The 21,358-nt window shown below is 49.0% G+C and overlaps 1 protein-coding gene across 4 annotated transcripts in view; it reads right to left on the bottom strand.

Moving 5' to 3' along the window:
* Window positions 1–19,656, bottom strand: part of WNT7B (Wnt family member 7B) — a 131,329-nt gene extending 111,673 nt beyond the window's left edge. Inside the window, exon 1 of one of the 4 annotated variants that reach the window (XM_083503528.1) lies at window positions 17,792–19,656. In XM_083503528.1, the coding sequence (XP_083359654.1) occupies window positions 17,792–17,862 (71 nt within the window). In that variant the 5' untranslated portion in view covers window positions 17,863–19,656. Of the gene's footprint in view, window positions 1–2,935; window positions 3,451–17,791 lie in introns of those variants that run through there. The other 3 variants (XM_083503530.1, XM_083503531.1, XM_083503529.1) reach the window with 3 other exon arrangements.
* Between the last annotated feature and the right edge of the window lie 1,702 nt (window positions 19,657–21,358).

The following is a 21,358-nucleotide window of genomic DNA, read 5'->3' as shown; positions in this document are numbered from 1 at the left end:
CTGCCCTGATTGATTCCAATAAGGGACCAAGGCTCAGCTGGATCCCTCAACTCCCCCAGCCCATTTTGGGCGGGGAGGACTAATGATGAGTTGGGGAAATGCGGGGCGGGGAGCATCTGGGCCGCGCTGGGCTGAAGGGAGACGGGGGAGGGGATCCGGATTAATTTCCCCACCACAAATTCTCACTGCCCCAGAAATCTGCGCTCTGCAGCCAGTCTCCGCGAAGCGAGCTCTAAATAAAGCCTGCGCTTGTGTTTCCCCCATCAGCAGAGCTGCCTTCGTATTATTATTATACATCCATAGCTTTTGCCTTCGGACCTTATAATTATGTCACACTGCAAGGGAAACCACCAGCATCTGGTGTGTGGTTGAGAAAACTTTTGTTTCAAGACTCGGAACTATTTATAGAAAGAAAAACTTGGTGGGGATAGTCATTTCCTAAAGTTTTTCAAGAAAATACGGCTAGGTTTCTATTAAAGAGGGTTCTTCTCCTACACACACATGCCTACATATAGATATAGATATAAAATAAAAGCTCCCTTTTAGAAAAGAGGGAAGCGGTAAGCAGCTCGCTCCGGCTGTTGCGCTGCGCCCCGCGTTGCGCAGAGTCGGCAGCCGGAGCGATTCCATTTAATCCCCGCGAACAGCAATGCAAACGCAACGCGGTTCCATAAATCAGACTTCTCTGAAAATAGGTGGCCAAGGCATATGTATTTCATTAAGAATTAAGAAGGAAGAAATAGACGCGTTTCTTTTCTGCCTTTCCTCTTTCCTTGTTTTTTAAAGGGTAGATTTCTAACTTGCCTGGGGATCGAGGGCGCGTTTCCCACAACAGAAGTAGAAAGCTGCAGACCCACTGAAGCAGCCAGGGGTGGGGTGGGGTGCAGAAGGATGGGGAGATGAATAATAGGCCACTGGTCGCACGCACACCGGAGAGAGAAAAGCAAGACAAGGCCACCATCTCCCAGAAGTTCAGCACTATATAGGTCGAGTCTATGCGTGTTTACACAGAAGTAGAATCAATGGGACTTACTCCCAGGTAAGGATGCATAGGATTTTGCGACCAGAAAGTCTCCATTGGTTTCGATGGCAGTGACTGAGGAGAAAGAGCCCCAGTTCTCCAGTTGAAATGAGCAGGTTTGGACATGCTGAGCTTTTTGACACATTGCGCTCCAGTGGGGTGGGGTGCAAGTTAAGCAAATGCTTAATCCATAAATACGTTTCATGTGGCGAATGCAGCAGTGGGGAGTCCCCGGTTCAAATCCCACCTCAGCTAAGAGCTTCTGTACACTGCAACCCTCCGCGTGATCCTCAGCCGCCAATCCCCCCGGGGTCCAACAGGGGAGCCGAAAACTGCGCCCCTTTACTCAGCAATGAGCCCCTTGTATCTCTGCCCAAGCGAGACTTAGGCGAAGGGCACCGTTATTCTTTCACCGTCGTCCCCTCCCCTAATAAAAGCAGCCTACCTGACACGGCTGTTGGCAGCATGGCTGGCATATTATGGGCGCGAGAGCACTTCGCATAGGGAAGCTGGAAGCTGGCCAAGCCTTCTCTAGCGGACAGCCTGAACCATCCTCCTCGCCCTTGAACGCCGCACTGCACTGATGGAGCCCAATGCGAGATCCAGTTGCCGGGCCTGAATCCGAGCTTCCTGCCTCAAATCAGCCTCGCTTCGCTCATTTTGAATAAATTAGTCCTCACTCCTCCAGGAAGGCTGACTTCGGAGTCGATCTCCAGCATCAAAAGTAAGGGGCTTGCTTGGAGGTGGGGGTCCGTCCCTCTGCCCCTCGGCTTCCCTAACCTCCATCCCTTCCTGCACCCGGATCCTCATTTCCCAGATAAAATTGTTTGGTAACCCTCGCGATCCGGGTGATGCGGGAATGGCCTGCGCGTCTTGGCCTGAATGGAGAGGAGACGGAGCGAACCGGGCAGCCCTAGCGCGGGGGGAAAGCGAACGAGGGCGAGCCGCTCCAGTTAAGAGTGAGGGGCAGAAAGCATACATTTGAGTTCAGAGTTCAAATTTAACTGCCATCTCTGTCAAGGAGAGCGAGGAGAGTCAGAAGGGACTTGTCTTCTCGCTGAAACCAGTGGGACTCTAACAAGTTTCTCTGCGGCCGGATCATGTCATAGATACAATACAATTGTTATTTTTAGGGGGATATGCCTGTAATTTAGGAGTACAGTATTACACTACCAGTTCCTCATCGCCAAGACTTCTGACAAGTACCTGGACATCAATACTTATCTTACTTTGGGGGGAGGTGGTACAATCTTATTTTGATTCAAACACAAACCCCTTGACGTCTAAAATCAAACTTCCTTTTGTTTCATAGAGTGGAATTGCAGCCACGCATCCCGAGTCACGCTTGTTCCGAAGTTAGCCCCACCACAATCCCATGGGACTTATTCCCCAGTCACTGCGCCTAGCGGAGCCACCCACTTAGCTCGGAAATGCCTTTGGGCGCTTCTCCTGTTAGCAGTCTTTCTTCAGGACAAGGAGCCCCAAGTCCCCGGCATCATTACCCGAAAGGAAGCCCCCTCCCCCCCGGTTCTCAGCAGTGCTTCTGCCCTCGCTGGCTCCGCCACCCGATCCCTCCTTACGGAGCACCTGTTCGCAGCAGCAGCAGCATCTCTCGCCGGAGCACCTCAGCCACAAGCTTCCCCCAAAGCCTCTGATTCCTCTGGGGGCGCCTCTGAACTCCAGAGAGCCAAACCTGCCGCAGGCAACTTGTTTTCGGAAGAAACCTTCTCTCTCACATGCCCACCCCACTCCCGACAGCCCCCATATCTGCCACCCCCCACCCTGCCTTGCAACCATCTTTGGGGCGCACGTCTCTTTCCCCCACTTTCCCAGCTCCTAGAAGGCGCCCTTTAGGAGGAAACCAGCAAACATCTAAGTAAGGGGGTTAAAAGAAAAGAAGTCTTGATCACTTACAAGTAACTTCCACTGGTAAGGATGAGGAAAATCTGAGGGTAATAGACTGAGAGTAAAACGCTGCGCGGCGAGAAAAGGATCATGGTCGTTATCCAGCTCTGAGCACTCTCGAAAGGTCTGTTCCTTGGCTTAGGATGGATGTCTTCCTTGGGGGACCACAAAGGGTTAACTGCTCCCTCCCCCGGTTGGTGTCCCCCCCTTCACTTTGGGTGGGAGGGTGGCTGGGGGGAGAGGCTCAGATGGGGAACTTGAGTTTGGATCCGGATTGGGCTGGGGGGAAGGAGCAAGCGAGGGGCTTGTTGGCTCAGTTTTGCTGTGTCTGGTTAATTTCCTGGGTGGTGGTGGTGGTGGTGCTGTCTGTCTGTCTGTCTGTCTCTCTACCGAGAGATGGTCGCTGCTCCTCCAGCTGCTCCTGCTGCTGCTGCTGCCTCTGGCTCAGCTCCCCTGCCAGTCATCTCGCAGTGGTTGGAAGCTTGTTAGAGAGTGGCTTCTCTCGGCGGAATGATGATGCTCCCAGGGATTTGGAGGGCAGACTGCGCCTCTCTCCCTCTCTCCTCGCCAACTCTCCAGAGACTGCAAGCTGCCATTGGGCGAGCGGTGCCGGCAAACCGCCTCCTCTCTCTCTCTCTCTCTCTCTCTCTCTCTCTCTCTCTCTCTGTGTGTGTGTGTGTGTGTTGGTGGCGGCGGTGTTGTAACGATGACAATGGCATGACACTGATCCGGCAAGCTGGAGAGCTCCCTTTCGGTGGCGGAGCAGCGCTTTCCAAGTTGAAGTTGGCTGGCTTGAAAAAGGAGCGCCCAAGCGCCGGGATGGGACGCCCTGGCTTCCCTTTTGCTCTTTGCTCTTCGCCGTTATCATTAAGGCAGCCCTTCAGCATCAGCCATGAGCATGGATGGCACTTGGCAGAGGTTCAGGAGCGGAAGGGAACGCAATCTCTGCCCCACAGAGCTTACAATTCCCCAGCAATGAAAGCAATTCCACGGACCCTTTTATTTCCCTTCCCTCCTTCTTTTGAATATTTAAATATCCCGTGGAAGTTTAAATTAGAGACTCCTCGGGGAAGGAATCTGCCATCAGAAGCACTATATAAATAAATTTATACAAGTATTGTTGTCGTCGTCAGTACTGCCAGATGTGACTGGCTTAGAAAGGATAGCTCCTGGCTTCATAACACCGCCAGAAACATTAAACGAAGCCTTCCTGAGACAGACAGGGAGGTTCTCGAGCCACAAGGTGTTGTGCGGAGCGAGAGAGGGAGCGAGACATCCGAACTGCGCCATGGCACAATGCGGGAGCCGGGTTCAAATCTCGCTAGCCACGCATTCATGGTCCTCCGCCTGCCCTCGGGCGGGGGGGGGGGACAGTGGCATCGCTGCGAGGGGGGCTTCAAATCGCGTGAGAAGCGCCCAGGACAAAGTGCTTCGTTATCTTTGGCCTCCACTAAAATCGAGGCATGTCAGATTACCATTTCCATGCACTGTAACTGGTTGGGGGTCCTTCAGCCAAAACTGGCTGCCAAAGCGGCTCACAGCAGTGAAAATCTGCAACAGGAAAGGAGGGATTCCTCGGTACTTGCAAATGTGGCTGCCTCTTTCGGCCCCTGGGAGCTGGCAGTCCACCACCAGGCCTGCTCTTCCATTACTCTGCAGACTTTAGAACAGGGGTGGGAAAGCCCTGGATGAACTCTCAACTCCCATCATTAATTGTTTTTTAATTATTGCACTTTTTCTATGTTTTTAGCGGGTTCTATTTTAGCTATTTAGGTGGAAAGGAGGTACACGAATAAATATAATCATCATCATTCCTGGCCCTTGGGCATACTGGCTGGGACTCATGGGATATATAAAGGGGCGTGGCCAAGGGGAGGGGGCAGCTGCCCCCATCAAGTAAATAAATAAATACTGAACTAAAAGTAGAAATTGGAGAAAGATTTTGACATTTTTCTGAGCACCTGGGGTCAAAAGAAAGTAATTTAAAACAACTGTTGCTGTGACATTTCATTCCGAATCTGCTAGATGGAGCCAGGTAGAGGTTGATGTTAGGTGGGTGTCCTGCCCTTGCGAACATAAATCTTGGCTACGCCCGTGGATTTATATACTAAGGACACCCGCAAGGTCCGCAAGTCCCCATCCCTGCTCCAGAACAGGGGTAGGCAACTTAAGGCCCGAGGCGGATGAGGCCCAATCGCCTTCTCAATCTGGCCTGGGGACCGTCCAGGAACCAGCGTGTTTTTACATGAGTAGAACGTGTGCTTTTATTTAAAATGCATCTCTGGGTTATTTGTGGGGCATAGGAATTCGTTCATGGTTTTTTTCAAAATATAGTCCGTCCGCCCCCCATGGTCTGAGGGACGGTGGACCGGCCCCTGCTGGAAAAGGTTGCTTTTTCTAGAAGAAAGCAGAGCCACAGCCCTGCTCCGAAAGAAAGGGAGCTGCCTTTGAATACCATCGGTCTCTGCAATCCCAGGCTCGGGAAGATCCCTGCTCTCTCGGTGGTTTCACGAGCTGCGCCCGCTATAACTTTGAAATGAAATTTGTCGAGGATCCCCCTGTAATTCCCCCCCAAACCGTTTGAAGCTCTTTCCTCTTTATACAGGGCACTATATAAAGAGGTGCGTGAACTGCCCCTCAAGCAGAAAGACTAGATTAAAACAGAATTTTGGGGAAGAGGACAGCTGCGGAGATCGACTCCCTCCGTAGTAAAGCGCGGGGGTCTTGCCTATCGTGTCTCTCTATAATGGTCAATGTTCAGAGAGCTTCGTTTACATTCCCCTGTTATAACCCTTACAACAACCCTGCGAGGTAGCAGGTCTCGCAGAATTCCCTCCTTCGGAGCTGAAGCGGAGAGGTTGTGGCACCAGGTTCCTGGCGCGGGGGGAAATCCCCCTTCCAGGGACTCCTGATTCGCAGCTCACAGGGCGAGCCTATCCGTTCCTCATGCACTTCCACGGGGCTTTCTCCTAGGGGAGTGCGGTGGAGTCGTGAGTGTTGGACGAGGACCGAGTGAATGAAGGACGAAGTGGACTAGAATCAGTCATGAAACGTGGGGCTCGAAGCCACCACCCTGAGGCTCCTGCCTCAGTCACAGCAGCCTCTCAGCCTCAGCTACCTCACAGGGTTATGGTAAGGGTATAACAGAGAGGAGGAGACCCAGACCCGACACCTTGCAGGAAAGGTGGGATAGAAATGGAATGGATGCGGAAGTATTTGGACTGCAGCCAGCCTTCCTCTCTTGGACAGAACCTGCCTCTCTCTCTATACGGCCAGAGGAGAGCTGATTTCCAGAACTGCCTTTCCTCCATTTCTGCATTCCCCATTTTGATCCCTGGGCAGGGGGCGGCGATGCACCACCAGCACAAATGGAGCGAGTGACATATCCCCGTGGACAACGGCTTCTGGCGACCCTCACCCCGTGCGACCCTCCCGGAGGGTTTTTAGCTGGTCGTTTGAATCCGGGACTCGGTCAGGACACCTGGCCGCCGTCAAAGCGGGCGTAAAACCTCTCCCGACGTAAATGAATCTCCCAGGGGGCGAAATGTTAATTATTATTATTCTCTCTCCAAGCAGAAAGATTAAATTTCGTCTCGTCCGTCAGTGATTCCCCTCAGCACCCAGAAACGGGATAAGGGTGTGTGTGCATATCTGCAAATATCGAGAAAGGTGGAAGGGGTATCAGCCGTCGCTTCCCAACCGGCCGGGAAGGCAGTTTGGTACCCGAAGAGGGGGCTCAGCAGCCCCGCCCAAGGAGTGACTTGCCCCTTCTAAATCCCATGGAGACTATTTTTATTAGTTGCAAGGCACTTTGAATGAACTCAGGTCCATCCCAAATGACCCTTGCACCATCAAGGTGACTGTCCTGTGCACGGAGCTGGAACGGGACTGACTTCCCATTGTTGGCATAGGATCGGACCACGAAGCTGTAATTCTAAACATGCTTATTAAGAAACGTCGCATTGGCCTCGGCCAAACTGTTTGCAGAGCAAACGCGTCAAAGCTCCAGCTGAACAATGATTTCACGCGATCCTTACCGTCCTCCCTTCCTCCAGGGATCGCGGGGCAATCTGCAGGGGTCCGCCCTCCACAAAAGACAATTGTTGCACAATTTAAGAAATTTCAGTAAAAAAATCAGTCAAAAATACCAGTAGCTTTTGATGAGTGGTGGGGACTGGCTTAAGGTAAGTAAGCTTTATGGCAGGGGAGCTAGAATTAGAGACCTCTTCCCCCACGCCAAGTGACGCGCAACCCGATCCTATGGAACTTTGGCTTGGAAGAGGACTCCATGCCAAATCAGCAGGAGCAGGCTTACTCGGAGGTGAATTCCACTGACTTTAATGGGACTTTCAATTGAATAAGAATTTAGGAAGAGAAACAGACCCTCTTCCTCCCGCACGCGCACACAATTAGACCAGATCACACCAAATCACTGGTCTGTTGCTTTCTTTAAAGAGAAAAACAAATGTCGGGAACACTTCGATTTTATGACAGCAGACATGCGGTAAATTGAAGTGTCCTGTTTTAGCGGCAGAATTCTCTTCAAAGACTTGACAATGAGAGAGACCGATTTCGTGGTAGCCCTTTATTATTAGAAAGCGAAAGTCTCGTTTCCACAGAAATGACAGTGGCAGAGGGAGCGTGTATCTGACATGCTGGTGCGATGAGCTGATACCGTTTACACGAGAGAACAGATTTGTACATATGGGATCCTAACGAGATCTGGAGCTGCGCTCCCAGGCGAAGCCGGCTGGAAGTTTTGTTCTGTTTGATGGACAAGGGTATCCGGAGACCGAGCCTCGGCCCTCCAACAGATTCCCAGAGCAATGTGCAAAAATATGTTCTTGCGTCACCTTCCGAAAGCAAGCTTACATTCTGCGTTTTGTTACTATTTTGGCATAGCCCAGAATGTGTGCAAGGGAACGCAACGAAATCCATTTTAGAAAGAAAACCTCAGGTGGCTCCTGTGGGGGGGGGGAGTGTGTAAGTCTTTTTTAAATAAGAATAATAATAATCTGCATTGATCTGCCTAGTAATATTTATAATCCTGCATCGTGAGGCTGTCATTCTAGACTAACTTGCCTGGGAGAAATCCCCATTAACTCCTGAGCAGGGACTATACTCCTGTATAGGCGGTGTAAGCCTGAAAGGCGAAGTGCCGCTTGAGATCTGTTGAGTGCTGCGATGGAAAAGAAGAGATACAGTTTCGTTGGTGGGTCGTAAGGCGCTGCTCCCTTTAAATGATGCACCTTGTGATTTACCCCAATTCCCACCAAGGCGGGCCAAGCGTGGAGCAGGTGGGCGAAAGAATAATCAAAAGTGGCGCCTCCTTCTCCCCCTCCCCCCCCAGCCCTGTTCATTTGGTTTATCCTGTCTCTAGGACTGCAGTATTTTAACCTGTGTAAATTATTCCCGGGGCAGAAGGACGCGCGTCTATTGTATCTGGAGTCAGTCGGTCCGGAGTAAAGAGCAGGGCGTGCAGCCAGCTGCCCCGGAGCCCGGGCCCCGCGTCCTTCGTCCCTCGCTCCAAAGTCTACTTCGCCATCGCTCCCTTCCCATTCAGAACCGAATAGTGACGTGTTTCACTCCGGATTGTTATTCACAGTGCTATTCAGGGATTCCGGAAAGGGGTACCCTGGGGATGCAGCAGCCAATGGGAAATCAGAGTTTTTACTCTCTCTCTCTCTCTCTCTCTCTCTCTCTCTCTCTCTCACACACACACACACACCGCTGTGAAATATCTAGAGTTCATATGACAGAAAACCGTGTGTGTTTGTGTGTGTAGGACTGAATATAGTTCTCTCTCAGAGAGAGCGAGAGAGAGAGCGCTATATTCTCTTATACACACACACGGCTACCTGTCAGTATCTTATACACTCCGGATCTGTCCCTGCGCTGAAGATCGTGGTCTTCCATTCGGGACATCACCCCGCCAAATCTGGAGTTTGGGCAGAGGCCGCTCATCCAGGAAGACCGCCTGGCTAACTACTGTCTGAAGCCCATGAACAGCATTTTCATGGAAAGGGAAGCCGCAGCAGAAACCTTTTATTATTACTGTTACTATTATTATTTCTATTCTATTATTATTATTATTATTATTATTATTATTATTATTATTATTATTATTTCTAAAAAGCGTGGGGGGTATCTATACTCCTCCTGGGGCTGGATTTAGCTCTTGATGATGAGCAGGGAGTAAATCCTGCTCAGTTTGGCCACACGTTCCCTCCTAAGAATAGGTCACACAGCCAACGCAGGGTTTAACCTTGCCTCCCTCCTGCCCGAGCCCCGGCTTTGGAGGGAATGGCCTTGCAAGCCGACTTGAACCCACTATGTTGTTGTTGTTGTTGTTGTTGTTGTTGTTGTTGTTGTTGTTGTTGTTGTTGTTGTTAAAATTTCTATACCGCCATTCATTCGAAGATCACAGGGAAGTTTGCAATATAAAAAACATCGAAAATACATACCATAATAACAAACAAAAACAATAACTCCCCCTTTCCAGGGAGATTACAATCTGAGCATCGCAAGGGCGGTGGGCAAAGAGAGACAGAGGAAGGAGACCGAAAGCGCCGAGCCTGAAACTGGTTTTGTATCGTTCTGAATCTAACTTTCCTCCTCCAAAGCCAACAGGCTGACCCAGGAAACGGAGTGTTTAATAGAGCGGGTTTAACAGCGCGATTTGTATTCTTATTTGTGGGAAATACGACTGGGTTCAAGGGAAGGCTGCAGAGCCTGAAGCTGGAAGCCTGCAGACAGTCCCTGGCAAGTAAGGCTCTCCGACCCGCCGCCCCAAGATCCACGAGGATTTATTGTCGAGTAAACGAGGAGAGGCTCGGGTTGCGCCACCGGGGGCTGGAGCCGGGAAGTGTCATAGAAAACTTCCGCCACCATCGCAATATGGAGCTAATATTGACCAACCTTTCAGAGTTGTTGTAAGGAAACGGAGGCAGTGTGGTGGAGTACTTTAGGGGTGCTAAAGACCAGTAAATAATCCCTCCTTAAAAGCTACCTTTCCCATAAAACTGAGTTTAGGAAGGGGCAACGACTTTTCTGCGTCCTCATCCCACACTACTCTGACTTCTCCTTTCCCTTATCTCTTCCAATACCATTTAGATTGTAATCTCTTCACGGCGGGGGCCTATTTTGCACCTTGATGGAATTGTTCACTATGTGTAATACAACAACAACAACAACAACAACAACAACAACAACAACAACAACAACAACAGTTAATGAAATAAAGATAGATAGGTAGCCGTGTTGGTCTGCCATAGTCAAAATAAAAAATTCCTTCCAGTAGCACCTTAAAGACCAACTAAGTTAGTTCTTGGTATGAGCTTTCGTGTGCATGCACACGAAAGCTCATACCAAGAACTAACTTAGTTGGTCTTTAAGGTGCTACTGGAAGGAATTTTTTATTTTGAAATAAAGATGATGATAGGAAAGATCTTGAATTCATTCATCCCTAACCTTGTTATTTTGCTGGTGTTCTCCACCACAGCTGAAGGTCGAGATTGAACGCTATCTTCATCTTCACTAAGTCTAAAAATATGGACCAAAAATATGGCCAAAATACAAGACTCACCCATACCTAAAACAGACACTTTGCTTCATTCTGCAAATCAAAGACAGAGGTGGGGGTGGAGTGTGGAATAAACAGGAGGATGGAGAGGGGAGAGAGATTGAAAGCCAGGCTGCTGCATTCTCAGTTCTCCCTCGCCTTTTTTGTACGGGGGGGGGGGGACTGGTAGAGGGAGGGAGGGAGACAGAGAGAGAGAAGGAAAGAAAGAAAGGAAGAAGAAGAGGTATCACTGCATTCAAAAGGATATGATTTCACGGGGGTGGGGAGAATTGGTCTTTCCAAGGCTCGATGAAAGAGGGAATAATTGCCTCTCCCCCCAGTCTAGCCTCCAAGCAGCCCGAGTCAATTACACCCGCTATTGTTTAGGGAAAGTGAAGGATCTTCATCTCTCTCCTAGGCTTGCTGAAGGATCTAGTGCTCTCTCTCTCTCTTTCTTTTCTGGTTATTATTTTTTATTACCGTACATTTGCAGTTGCAGACTAAAGAGGAGGTCATCATTCATCAGTATTCACCTGTCTGGGGCTCTGAATCGCCCTCTTAGTCTCACCTGCGTCCTTTGCAAGGAGGACGACACACAGCAGCCTGCTCTCCTTTCTCTAGACTTCCGCGTGCCCCGCTTTCCTCGGTTCACTTTGCTCCCCAACCCAAAACGAGGGATAACAGCATGGGCAAGGAACGAAGCTAGGAGAGAGAGATTTTCTTCTGACTCGCAAACTGTTTTCCCCAACTCGCCAGTATAGTTTCTGCAGCGGCTGCCTCCTGCTTTCTGAAGCTGCCCCGCCGCCTTCCCTGCTCCCTCTGGAATCCGCTTCCGACAGGGTGATTTCAAATATGGCAAGCCAGGCTGCGCGCGTGTCGCACAATACACTTCCTAGGGAATGACTGCAGCTCTTGGCTGATTCACACAAGCTTGATCCTTAAGTGATGCACATCAGGTAATGTTGTGCGCGTGTCAATTTGCATTGCACATATAAATCCAGGGAGAAAGCTTTTATCACCTGCCAGCATCGTTGCCAGTTCTCCATTTAGCTAAAAGAGGGCAAGGGCAGGTGCGGGTGCATCGCTTGGTTTTTCCTTTAAAAGGTGACTGCACCGTGACAGGTAGCAGAGAGCACTGTACTGAATTGGCTTTTGGAAAAACCATTTTCTTGGAAGCCATGTGGGCCTTTTTTAATACTTGCAAGTCACCACGATGTTGCAGTCAAATAAATCAAGGACTAGTTTACACATTGCATGCTCAGATTACTATAAGATTGACTGATGAATATGTGAATTAGACTTCACAGACATAACTTTTTTTTTCACCTCAAACTTCATGCTTATCAGTGGATACAGTTCACACATTCAGTTTCCAATCAATCAAGTGTTGTGCTTGCTAGTTTGGACCAATTTTCCAATTGTCACCTGTTTGGGTGTGGTCCTCTATATTTTTCATTATTATTGATCTATGCTCTTCTTTAGTGCAGCATATTCTCCTTGCATGCCTCTCCCATGTATGTCCCTCACCTACCATGACCTCTGCACTGCCTATGGCTCAATTTTCCGCTTAAATGGTGGAAATCCCACTAGGTAGCTGCCTGGGCTCATGACATTCGTTACTCTCTGAGCACCAGACTCAGCACCTCCCCTCCTTCCTCCAATTACAGATACATGGGAACAAGCTGTAGTGAGAAAAATGAGTTTTGCACATGTTTCAGTGCTATTAGTTCACATGTTTGAGTGCTAAGTCTGTGTGATTCACATTAAGGTTCAGATTTCAGTGCGCTGGTCCTCTGTATCCTCCTTCCAAATGCTGGAGAAAAAACTGCCATCCAGTCAGTAGTTAAGATAAGATGCAAACATGTAGTAAATACATTTCTTCTCTGCTTGACAGAACAATACAGAAGAGCACCCTTGTCAAATGGTTGTATCACATGCACACATATATGTTGGGTAAGTCATCATCTGTAATCATAGAATCATAGAACTGTAAAGTTTGAAGGGACCATGAGGGTCATATAGTCCAAGCACCTGCAATGTAGGAATCTTTTGCCCAATGCCGGGTTTGAACCCACATCCCCTGAGTTCAAGAGACTCATCCCACCCCATGAAACTCTATCTGGATTCAATAGGAGCAACTACTTGCAGGCAGAAGCTGCAGTAAATAGTTGGGATGAACTCCCTGAAACGGAACAAAACAGAGGTGTGAGGGGGGAGACTTTGCTGTCTGGCTTTGTAATTCTTGGAAAATCCAGATTTCTGGACACACATATCAGCTTAGAAGCCAAATAGAAAGCTACAACTGTGTGCTAATGTGTCAGCAATATGTCTGATCATATTGATAGTAGGAGAAGATATATTGATTGTATATTATCCTTCCTCATTCACGCTAGTGAGCTGGTAGCAGAGCACATTCGCCTGTGTATTGCAGGAAGCTAGTTAGGAGATTCGTTTGAATCTCTTGAGTTAAGCAATCCAGTCTGGCTTGTCCAGATTGGATTTGTTCCTGGTAAATCCCCTTTGTTCCCTCTTAAAAAGAATACAGACACAACTGTAATAAGAAGTTTACTCACATTCAGTTCACAGTATGACCCTGAAGGCAAGCTTTAGCTTGTAGTTACAGAAGAGAGTGTGGGTTTATCCCATATGGGGATTGAGCCCATGTGCTGCTGTCCGAGAGCCAGCAGACAGCAAAAGCATCAAGAAAACAGCATCAAGAGAAGCGTCAAGAGAGAGGGAGAGGGAAGATAGCTGCATGAACAGCCCTTTTACAGGGTCTCCCAGGGTCGCGCCCATCTACCTGGTCATATGCAGGGGGAGAATGTTCTAGACCAGGTGTCACAGGAAGTCCTCCTGGCTGGAGCAACATCCCCCTGTGTGTTCACTCTGGGCAAACAGGAAATGTTGTATTTGACTGCTTTCTGTGATGTTACATCCCATATAATTGACATAGATTTGGGAAGGTATTTTGAGAATTCTCATGCAAATGCTAAATATAAACTTTCAGAAAACAAAAAAGGGAATCCATTCACATTCAGCTGCAATTCATCAAAGGCTGGCCAGTCCTGAGATGCGCAGACATGTGTGAACTGTCCCTTAGCCCCCTAAAACAAAAAGAAGAGAGTCTTGGAACCCTTGAGATGCTGGTAGCATCCCTAGGCAAAGAGGCTACTTCAACATAAATGAATCTGATGCCCTGGGAACAAAGTGGTGAGATGCAGCAGGATGAAGGTGAGTAAGAAAGAGTTAGTTTATCGGGTTACTGCAAGAACATACTTTTGCAGTTGGCCCTGAACTGTTCATAAGTCACTTTCATCTCTTTGATTATACAATACACAAACTAACCACCATCAGCTCTGAGCACGCCAGTTAAAGGCTGCACTTTGCTAAAGAACAAGAACACAGTCTCAGAGGAAAGAAGCAACCCAGTGCTTAAATATCTCAGCATCTTATTTGGAAACAGGGCTGGCTCCCAGATATTCATCACTTAACGACGGCATCATTGGGGGAGGGGGGCTTCACTTGCAGGTGTGAGTGGTCTGTCACAGGTATAATGCCATATAGGACCTTCATATCTCCTTAAAAACAAATACACAAGAGCAGTATCAGGAAGTGCAGAACAATGGATATTCATGAATGTGTGGACTAGTCCCTACAGCACCAAGGAACAAACGCAAAGTTAAAGAGAAACACATTTATGCACAGGTCAACTCTTTTCATCAGATCAGTGACATAGTCTAATGCATCTGAAGTTAATCCCATTTATCTCAATAGAATTTATTCCAAAGTATGAAACATTCCCAGTGTAAGCACAGCACAGGGTTGGATGTACATCCATTTGAAATAATTGTGACTTGCTTCTGCTAAACAGTGTGATAGAGTTTACGGCAGGGTCAGCTGTTGTGTGGGCGCTAGACACCACTGCTCCCATAATGCTATCTGAGCGGAAAACAATAGTTTTGATGTGGCAGGAACCCCACAAGACACAGAGACCCCTGGTTGAAACTTACGTTCAATACAAACAAACCAGTGACTGAGAGCAAAACGTGACAGAGGATGTGTGGGACATTTTTCCTCTTTCCCAATACTTGAACTTCGGTCATGCTATGAAACTGATTAGCAGGAGATTCAGGATAGACAGCATTTAATGCAGGTATGGAATGCATTGCCAGAGCCAGAAAATGTGATGACAGCCACTGACTTAGGTGGTCTTCAAGGAGTATAGGAACATAATGGCTGCTAGTCATGAGGGTAAAAGGAAGCCTTCAGGCTCGAAGGCCTCTGGATACCATTTGCTGGGAACCTCCATGACAGATGGCGGATGCCTTCGGGTCCTGCATGTCAGCTCTCTGAGGTGAGGTATGTGGTTAACCACTGTGGGAGGACAGGAGGATGAGCTCGATGTCTGGTCCACCTGGACTCTCTCTCCTTAAGTTCTTATTTGGCTTGGGCTTAAATTGGTGTGAATTTAACTGGAACATCTTCTTCATTCTCTCCTGTATCAGCTGCACTTTGACATGGTGGCAGCAAGAGATGAACCTTTGTCCAATAGGAACTGGTTCTTGTGTGCATGTTGGGCACTGGTTGGCTGCAACATCAGATGTGCTGCACATGTGGAATGGCTCCTCCAAAATCATAGGTGGAACCTGTAGCTGCCTGGGATGTTTCCACAGGACGCGTTCACACATTCTGCTAGGGCCATGATCTGAACATGAATTCCTCCACAAAATCAAATCACCAGAGGCATTTTGTGATTCAGCCCTTCCTAAAACTCTGTGTGAAAGTGACAGACTTTCAGAGAAGCCACAGTCCCACACACACACATTCTTGGGTGCAAGCCCCATTGAATTTACTCGTGGCGAGAAATAGCTACAGCCCTATGTACGCTGGCAAGTTGAAACCCACATTTACTCGGAAATAAAGGCCACTGAGTTCAGCAGGGCTCCTTCCCGACTCCAGCAACTGTGCTTAGGGTTCAGGTCCTGTACATTGACTTCAATGTGTGCAGGACCTCAACCCTGTTCACTGCCTGCTTTAACCCTCTTCAATGTGGCATAAATGAGCAGAAGATCAGGGCTGCAAGCTTCCAAGCCCAGACTCCCCAAGCAACGTTACTCAGCCCAAGGAGGTCCTGCAAGAGAAAGATGTACTTGGTGGCCTATATCGCAGGGGCTAGGGCTTGGGAGAGAGCCCGACTTAGGACAGCGAGACTTCACCCTGAGCTCATACGACGGCAGGGTCTGATGACTGTCAGTCGGGAAGGGGGTTCCGGGTTCGAATCCCAACTCCGCCTTGAAGCGGCTCTGGCTAAACGGCCAATCCAGGACCTCTCAAACTCGGGCCTTCAGCTGTTGTTGGACTACAACTCCCATTATCCCTGGCTAGCAAGACTAGTCCCTGGGCCCACACGCCCGGCCCCGCGACTGCGCCTCACCGCACCTGACTGCCCCAGTCTACCTTGCGGGGTTGGTGCCAAGCCGCCTTGGGCTTCCCTAAAGCACCTGCTCCAGTCTGCCAGCCCGACTGGCAGCAAGCGCCCCCCGCTCCTCGCCCGGCCCATGGGCAGGTGAAGCTTCAAAGGGTCAGGATTGCAGCTCCACACTCACTCTGTGCATTTTGCACCGTAAAAGAGAGGGGGGAGAGGAATAATCCCGCAGCTATGCAAAAGGAGGGGGGGCGGAATAAAAGGCAGGGATCTTTAACGTGCGGTTCAACAGGTAGAAACTCGGCTGGAGCAAAGGAATGTGGAAATACAACTCGCGGCAGGCAGGCAGGCAGGCAGGCAGGCAGGAGGGAGGAGGCCGGGCGAGCAGACCGGCCGGCCTGGTCTGCTGAAGGGGAGATCCGGCCTCTGCCCCGCGCCCCCCCCCCGCAACTGCCCCCTGCTCTGCCCTGCAGCTTGCTGTCCCCCCCCCCCAGGCGCCCAGCAGGTGCCTCGGATCCCGTCTCGGGGAGGGCGAGAGAGCGACCCTGGCCTCCGCCGCTCCTGATCTCCCCGCGGCCGGCCAGGGGCGGATCCCTCTCCCGGGGACGAGGGATGCTTTGGAGGGTCGCTGGGGCCCGGCTAGCAACTGGTGGCTGACCCCCCCCCCCCGCAAATGCAAACACACACATCCCTTCCACGGATTTTAATTGCGGGAGGAGGGAGACAGGATCGCACCCTCCGAAGCTTCCCTACACCCACCTCTTCGGCGTGGGCAGGATCTCCCCTGCGCCGCTGCAGAGTTTACATTGCTTCCCAGGAAATGGGCTCAGGGATCTGGCGCTGGGCGCAGCCGGATCCTGCCCACGGGGAGGTGAGTCTTGCTGATCGTCGGGTCTGCAGGGAAGCAGCGATCCTATGCCCCCGCTCTCTCTGGGGCAGGATGGACCCGCTCCGGATTCCGCGGGAGCGACTCCGGAGTAGGCTCCCGATCTTAGGCTGCGCTTCCAAAGCACGTTTCCGAAGGAGGAAGGCGAGCTTCTGGGTCAGCCGGCTGCTCAGGAGTTAACCCCTGCAGCCTCGGCAGCTGGACCCTAGTTCTGCGCTCTTGGAAAGGGAGACCTACTGGGTTCGGCTGCGGGCTTTCCTCCCCAGTCAGCGTGCTCAGGAGGCTGCAGCGATCCTGTGCACCTTTACTCAGAAGTAAAGGAAATGCAAGCTGCTTCTTTATGGTCTCACCCACAGTGTCTACCTTTACTCTGAAGAAAGTTCCTCTCATTGCAATGGCGTTTACTTCTAAGTAAATCTGTACTTGGAATTGCAGTCTGAGCTACCTAGGGATGTGTTGCTGGGTTCTTGTTTTTTAAAAAACACACAAAACAAAACCACAGTTATTCAATCCCTCTTTGTCCTACACCAGTTAACAAACGAAACAACAATATGTAAAATGTCCCTTTTTGCAGACTCAGGCACGTAGACCAGACAGTGCGCGACGCAGCAACGTTTTGCCAATTGCTGTGCTCACATGACCAGCGCCTCCGAACTGGTGGGAGGGAGGAAGAAATCGATAATTCTTTTAGCTGACCGACGCGCGGCTGGGATTCACAAGCCCTTTCTCTCTCTCAAGGCGAGCTCAGGGCTGGGACAGGCAGCAGACATCCAGGTCCCGCCACCCCTTCCAGAGACCTCATATTTGGTGCCCGAAAACCTGCCTGCGAGTTTGCAACAACCCATTTCCAGAAGCGGTGCAAAGAAGGGCAATGACTTAACCAACAAAAAGCAATATGTGGCATTGTTGACACACAACTTCAGAAAGCTCTCCTCGGATCGCGACACCCCCCTCGCCGCTGCCGCCCCCGACGCAACCCGGTCTCGTACTCACCCTAGTTTGACATAGATGACTCCGAAGCAGAGAAACACGTAGAAAATCCACTTTCGGAAGTTTCTGTGCATGATCTAGGAGGGCATGGAGGGAGCCATATAATATAAAATTGTGCGGGGGGAGGAGGCCGAGAGAGCGGAGCGGTCGCAAAAGGGATCTTTGCCGATTAAATCCCAGCAGCAGGAAGCCTTTGGGGGATTCCTCCAAAGACCCGGCAGGGGGGCACCAAGGCAGCGTTCAAACGATCGGCTCCCCCTGCAACCATGGGGGCCAAAAAACAACAAAGGGGGAAGACAGAGAGAAGGGCTTTTGCATTTTTTTGAATTGCAAAAAGCAACCACATCGAGGATCGCGAGGGGAGTCTCCTGGAGAGGAGAGCAGGCGTCGCTGGGGATCGACTGCCTCGCCGCAGCCTGGAAGTTCAATGCGTTTCTACTTGTTCTGACTTCTCCAGGTAGCACCACGTATCTTGCGATCTGTAGCTGCAGGTAGGAGGATCTCTCGCTCTCGCTCTCTCGCACACACACTTCGCGCGCGCACCTCCTCTGCTGCCTTTTGCATTTCCAACGCTCATCTCTCCAGTTCCACATACAAAATAAAGGGGAGGGGGATTCACAGATAATTATAGGGTCTGCAAACGAAGCATTTGTCTTCGGCAAAATTACACACACACACACACACACACACACACACACACACACACACACACCCTCTTCAGCAGACATAGTAACATTAAAAGCAAGCTAAAAACTAATCCTGGGTCTGTAATCCGATTAAAACCCAAACGTGCATCCCGATCCGTAGAAGAAAGTCCCACTGCTTTTATTTTATTTATTAAATTTGTATACCGCCCTTCATCCGAAGAGCTCACAGCATAAAAATACACAAAATGCATAATGCATAATAAAAAATAAGAGCAAGAACAAACTCCCCCTCCCACAAACTCCTTTAAAATGATATCGGATGTTAATCAGCCCAGAGGTTGGTGGAAGAGGATCGTTTTCGCCTGGCGCCTAAAGGAAGGCGGTGTATTCCTGCAATCCGGAGCAGACCTACCAGTTAACATTGAGCTTGGTGAGGCTTGCTACTGAGCGAACATAGGAATGGGTTATTCAATCGAACAGCATAGTTATAGACATGGGAAGTGACTATAAAAAAACTGATTAAATTTACATATTTTTCATATGCAAATTCCATCAGTAAAAACACTTAGGATGGGAGAAGACTTCCTTTGGTTTTAGAACCTTAAGGAGGCCATTTTTCTCAGGGTCATCACAAGAGTAAATAAATCATAGTCAATAAAGCATAATTATTATAGAGATGAATTAACCAATTAAATGTGTATCCGGTGGAAATCAACTTAACAAATCAACTTTCAAAGCAATGCATGTGCAGGTCACAGTAGTCTTTGCAGGCTTGTGGGAGGCAGTGGGCACTTTGAAGATGGCACCTAATGCGCACCATTTTGTGGGGTATCCAGAAAGAGCAGCCAAGTCCAACATTTCCTGTTTGCTAGAATGGGCATTCAGAGGATGTGGGGCCAACAGGGAGGACTTCCTGTCAAACCTGTGGGAGCCACTTCCCTCTGGATGTGGCCAGGTAGAGATGGGCATGACTCATAAAAGGCTAGTGATGTCGCCCCCCTCTCTTACTCTCTTGCCTCTTCCTCTGCTTCCTGCAATCTAGTCTGATCTCTCATACCTCATCCATAGTTCAGGCTTCGCTTTAATCTAAACTGCAATATGTAACTGCAACTGCAACCTAAGTCTGCCACCAGATTGCTACTGAATGTGAACTTTGAGTAAACTCTATTTTATTCTAAGAAGACTGTTTTGTACTGTTATTGTTTTAAGTGGGATAAAAGGGGGGAAATACCAGGAAGAATCCTGGCTGCACCAAGGCATCCTGGTTGCTTCATAAAAAAGGCTGAAACCAGCTGAATCAACAGCTTCCTATCTTGCTGCAAAGGGATGCACTCTGCTGTACTCACAAACTTGAGCAAGGAAGGATAATATCTGATATATCCTCTCCTGCCTTCCATACACATCCCTGCACATTTTTGTAAGTATGTGTATTAAAAATAGTTTGAGAAATCCACTGCCTAGTTAATCAGAGCATCTTTTTATTTCCTCATGATGTTATTTATTGATCTAATTAATTAATTAACAATTGCCTACATTGTGTAACCCTATTTACAGGCAACTCTCAAGCTGCGCGTTTGATGCATGTGTGCCCATGCATGTGTGTCCTGCATTTGGCACCAGAAAGGGGGGGGGAGGAATGGAGCTGGGCAGGCCAATGTGCACAGTACCCAGAACGTAACCCACACGTAAATGTAGGGGGGGGGTCCCCTGGATTACCTTAACAGAATAAGAGGGACCCAGCATGGCAATAGAAAGCTGACCTCCTGCAGCCAGCCTTGCAAGTTCAGATTTGTAGAATGTAGTGTGTGTGTGTGTGTGTGTGTGTGTGTGTGTGTGTGTGTGTGTGTACCTGCCTGCCTGCCTGCCTGCCTGCTTACCCTTAGCAATTGCCCTAGCTAACTGTTGATAGTACTTAATGCTGCTTCCCTTCCCACTGCTCTGGAGTGCAATATGGGGGAGCCAGGCAAAATACTTGCTTTATACAAATAACAGCCTGCTTCCTTGATTAATCAGGGGTCACCTTTCAAATTAATAAAAAAGGTTATGATAAATTAACTGCTGCTTTAAATCCTCTTCTTTTTCTTCAAACTTTGGAATAGTATTTCTTCAATAACTATGTGTGAATGTGTATGCTTAGCTATTGCTTGGGCCTAGTAAAGGCATGACTTCATTAATATATATTCTAATGGCCCAACACACACAATGGTCACATCATAAATCTAGCATGGCCCATTCATATTTTGGCAGGAGCCTGCACTTACCAGCCTCACCTTCTGTCCATTTTCTATAGAAATAGAACGAGGGCTGCTGTGAACCACGACAATTCAAATTCTACACTGAGAAAAGCTGAAGTCCACAACCTCTAAATTAGGTAACCTGAGCAAATTTTAGTAATGCCTCTTACTTTTGTATCTGCTTGTTTTGTTGGTGCATAATCTGTTCTAGCTCTTGCTATCCAGGACCTCAGGTCAAAACTCCGCTTCCGTCTTTCATCAGCAAGAGCCCCTTGCTGTAATTTCAGCATTCCCTGATATACGCAGGTCCTTCCCTCACAATCACCTTGTCACAGTCATGGGTATTTTGCTAACAAATAATCGAAACTGCAAATGCCCCCTTTCCAAAATGACTACTATTTATGATTGCTATTCCTACCGCCGCCTTACAGCTGTTTCTGTCTTCCTAATCTTTAAAAATCATAATCACCATGCAACCTTCTGGCTCTCCTGTACATAGAATAAGTGGTATAGTAAAGTGATTCCACTAAACACACACCCCAACACACATACACACAATCCTTGCTCAACACCTGCACAATGGCAGGAAAGGGATGGAAGGATTTGTGAGGGTCTATTCCACTTCTTCTCTTAGTGAGTGTGAGTATACCCAGAAGCAGGAAAGATCTGATGCCAGGGATAGCAGGGCT

This window comes from Podarcis liolepis, assembly GCF_965112155.1.
Source record: "Podarcis liolepis genome assembly, chromosome: 5".
Taxonomy (NCBI): domain Eukaryota; kingdom Metazoa; phylum Chordata; class Lepidosauria; order Squamata; family Lacertidae; genus Podarcis; species Podarcis liolepis.
The sequence above is the reverse complement of the archived record's forward strand: the minus strand, read 5'-3'. Positions and strand labels throughout refer to the sequence as shown.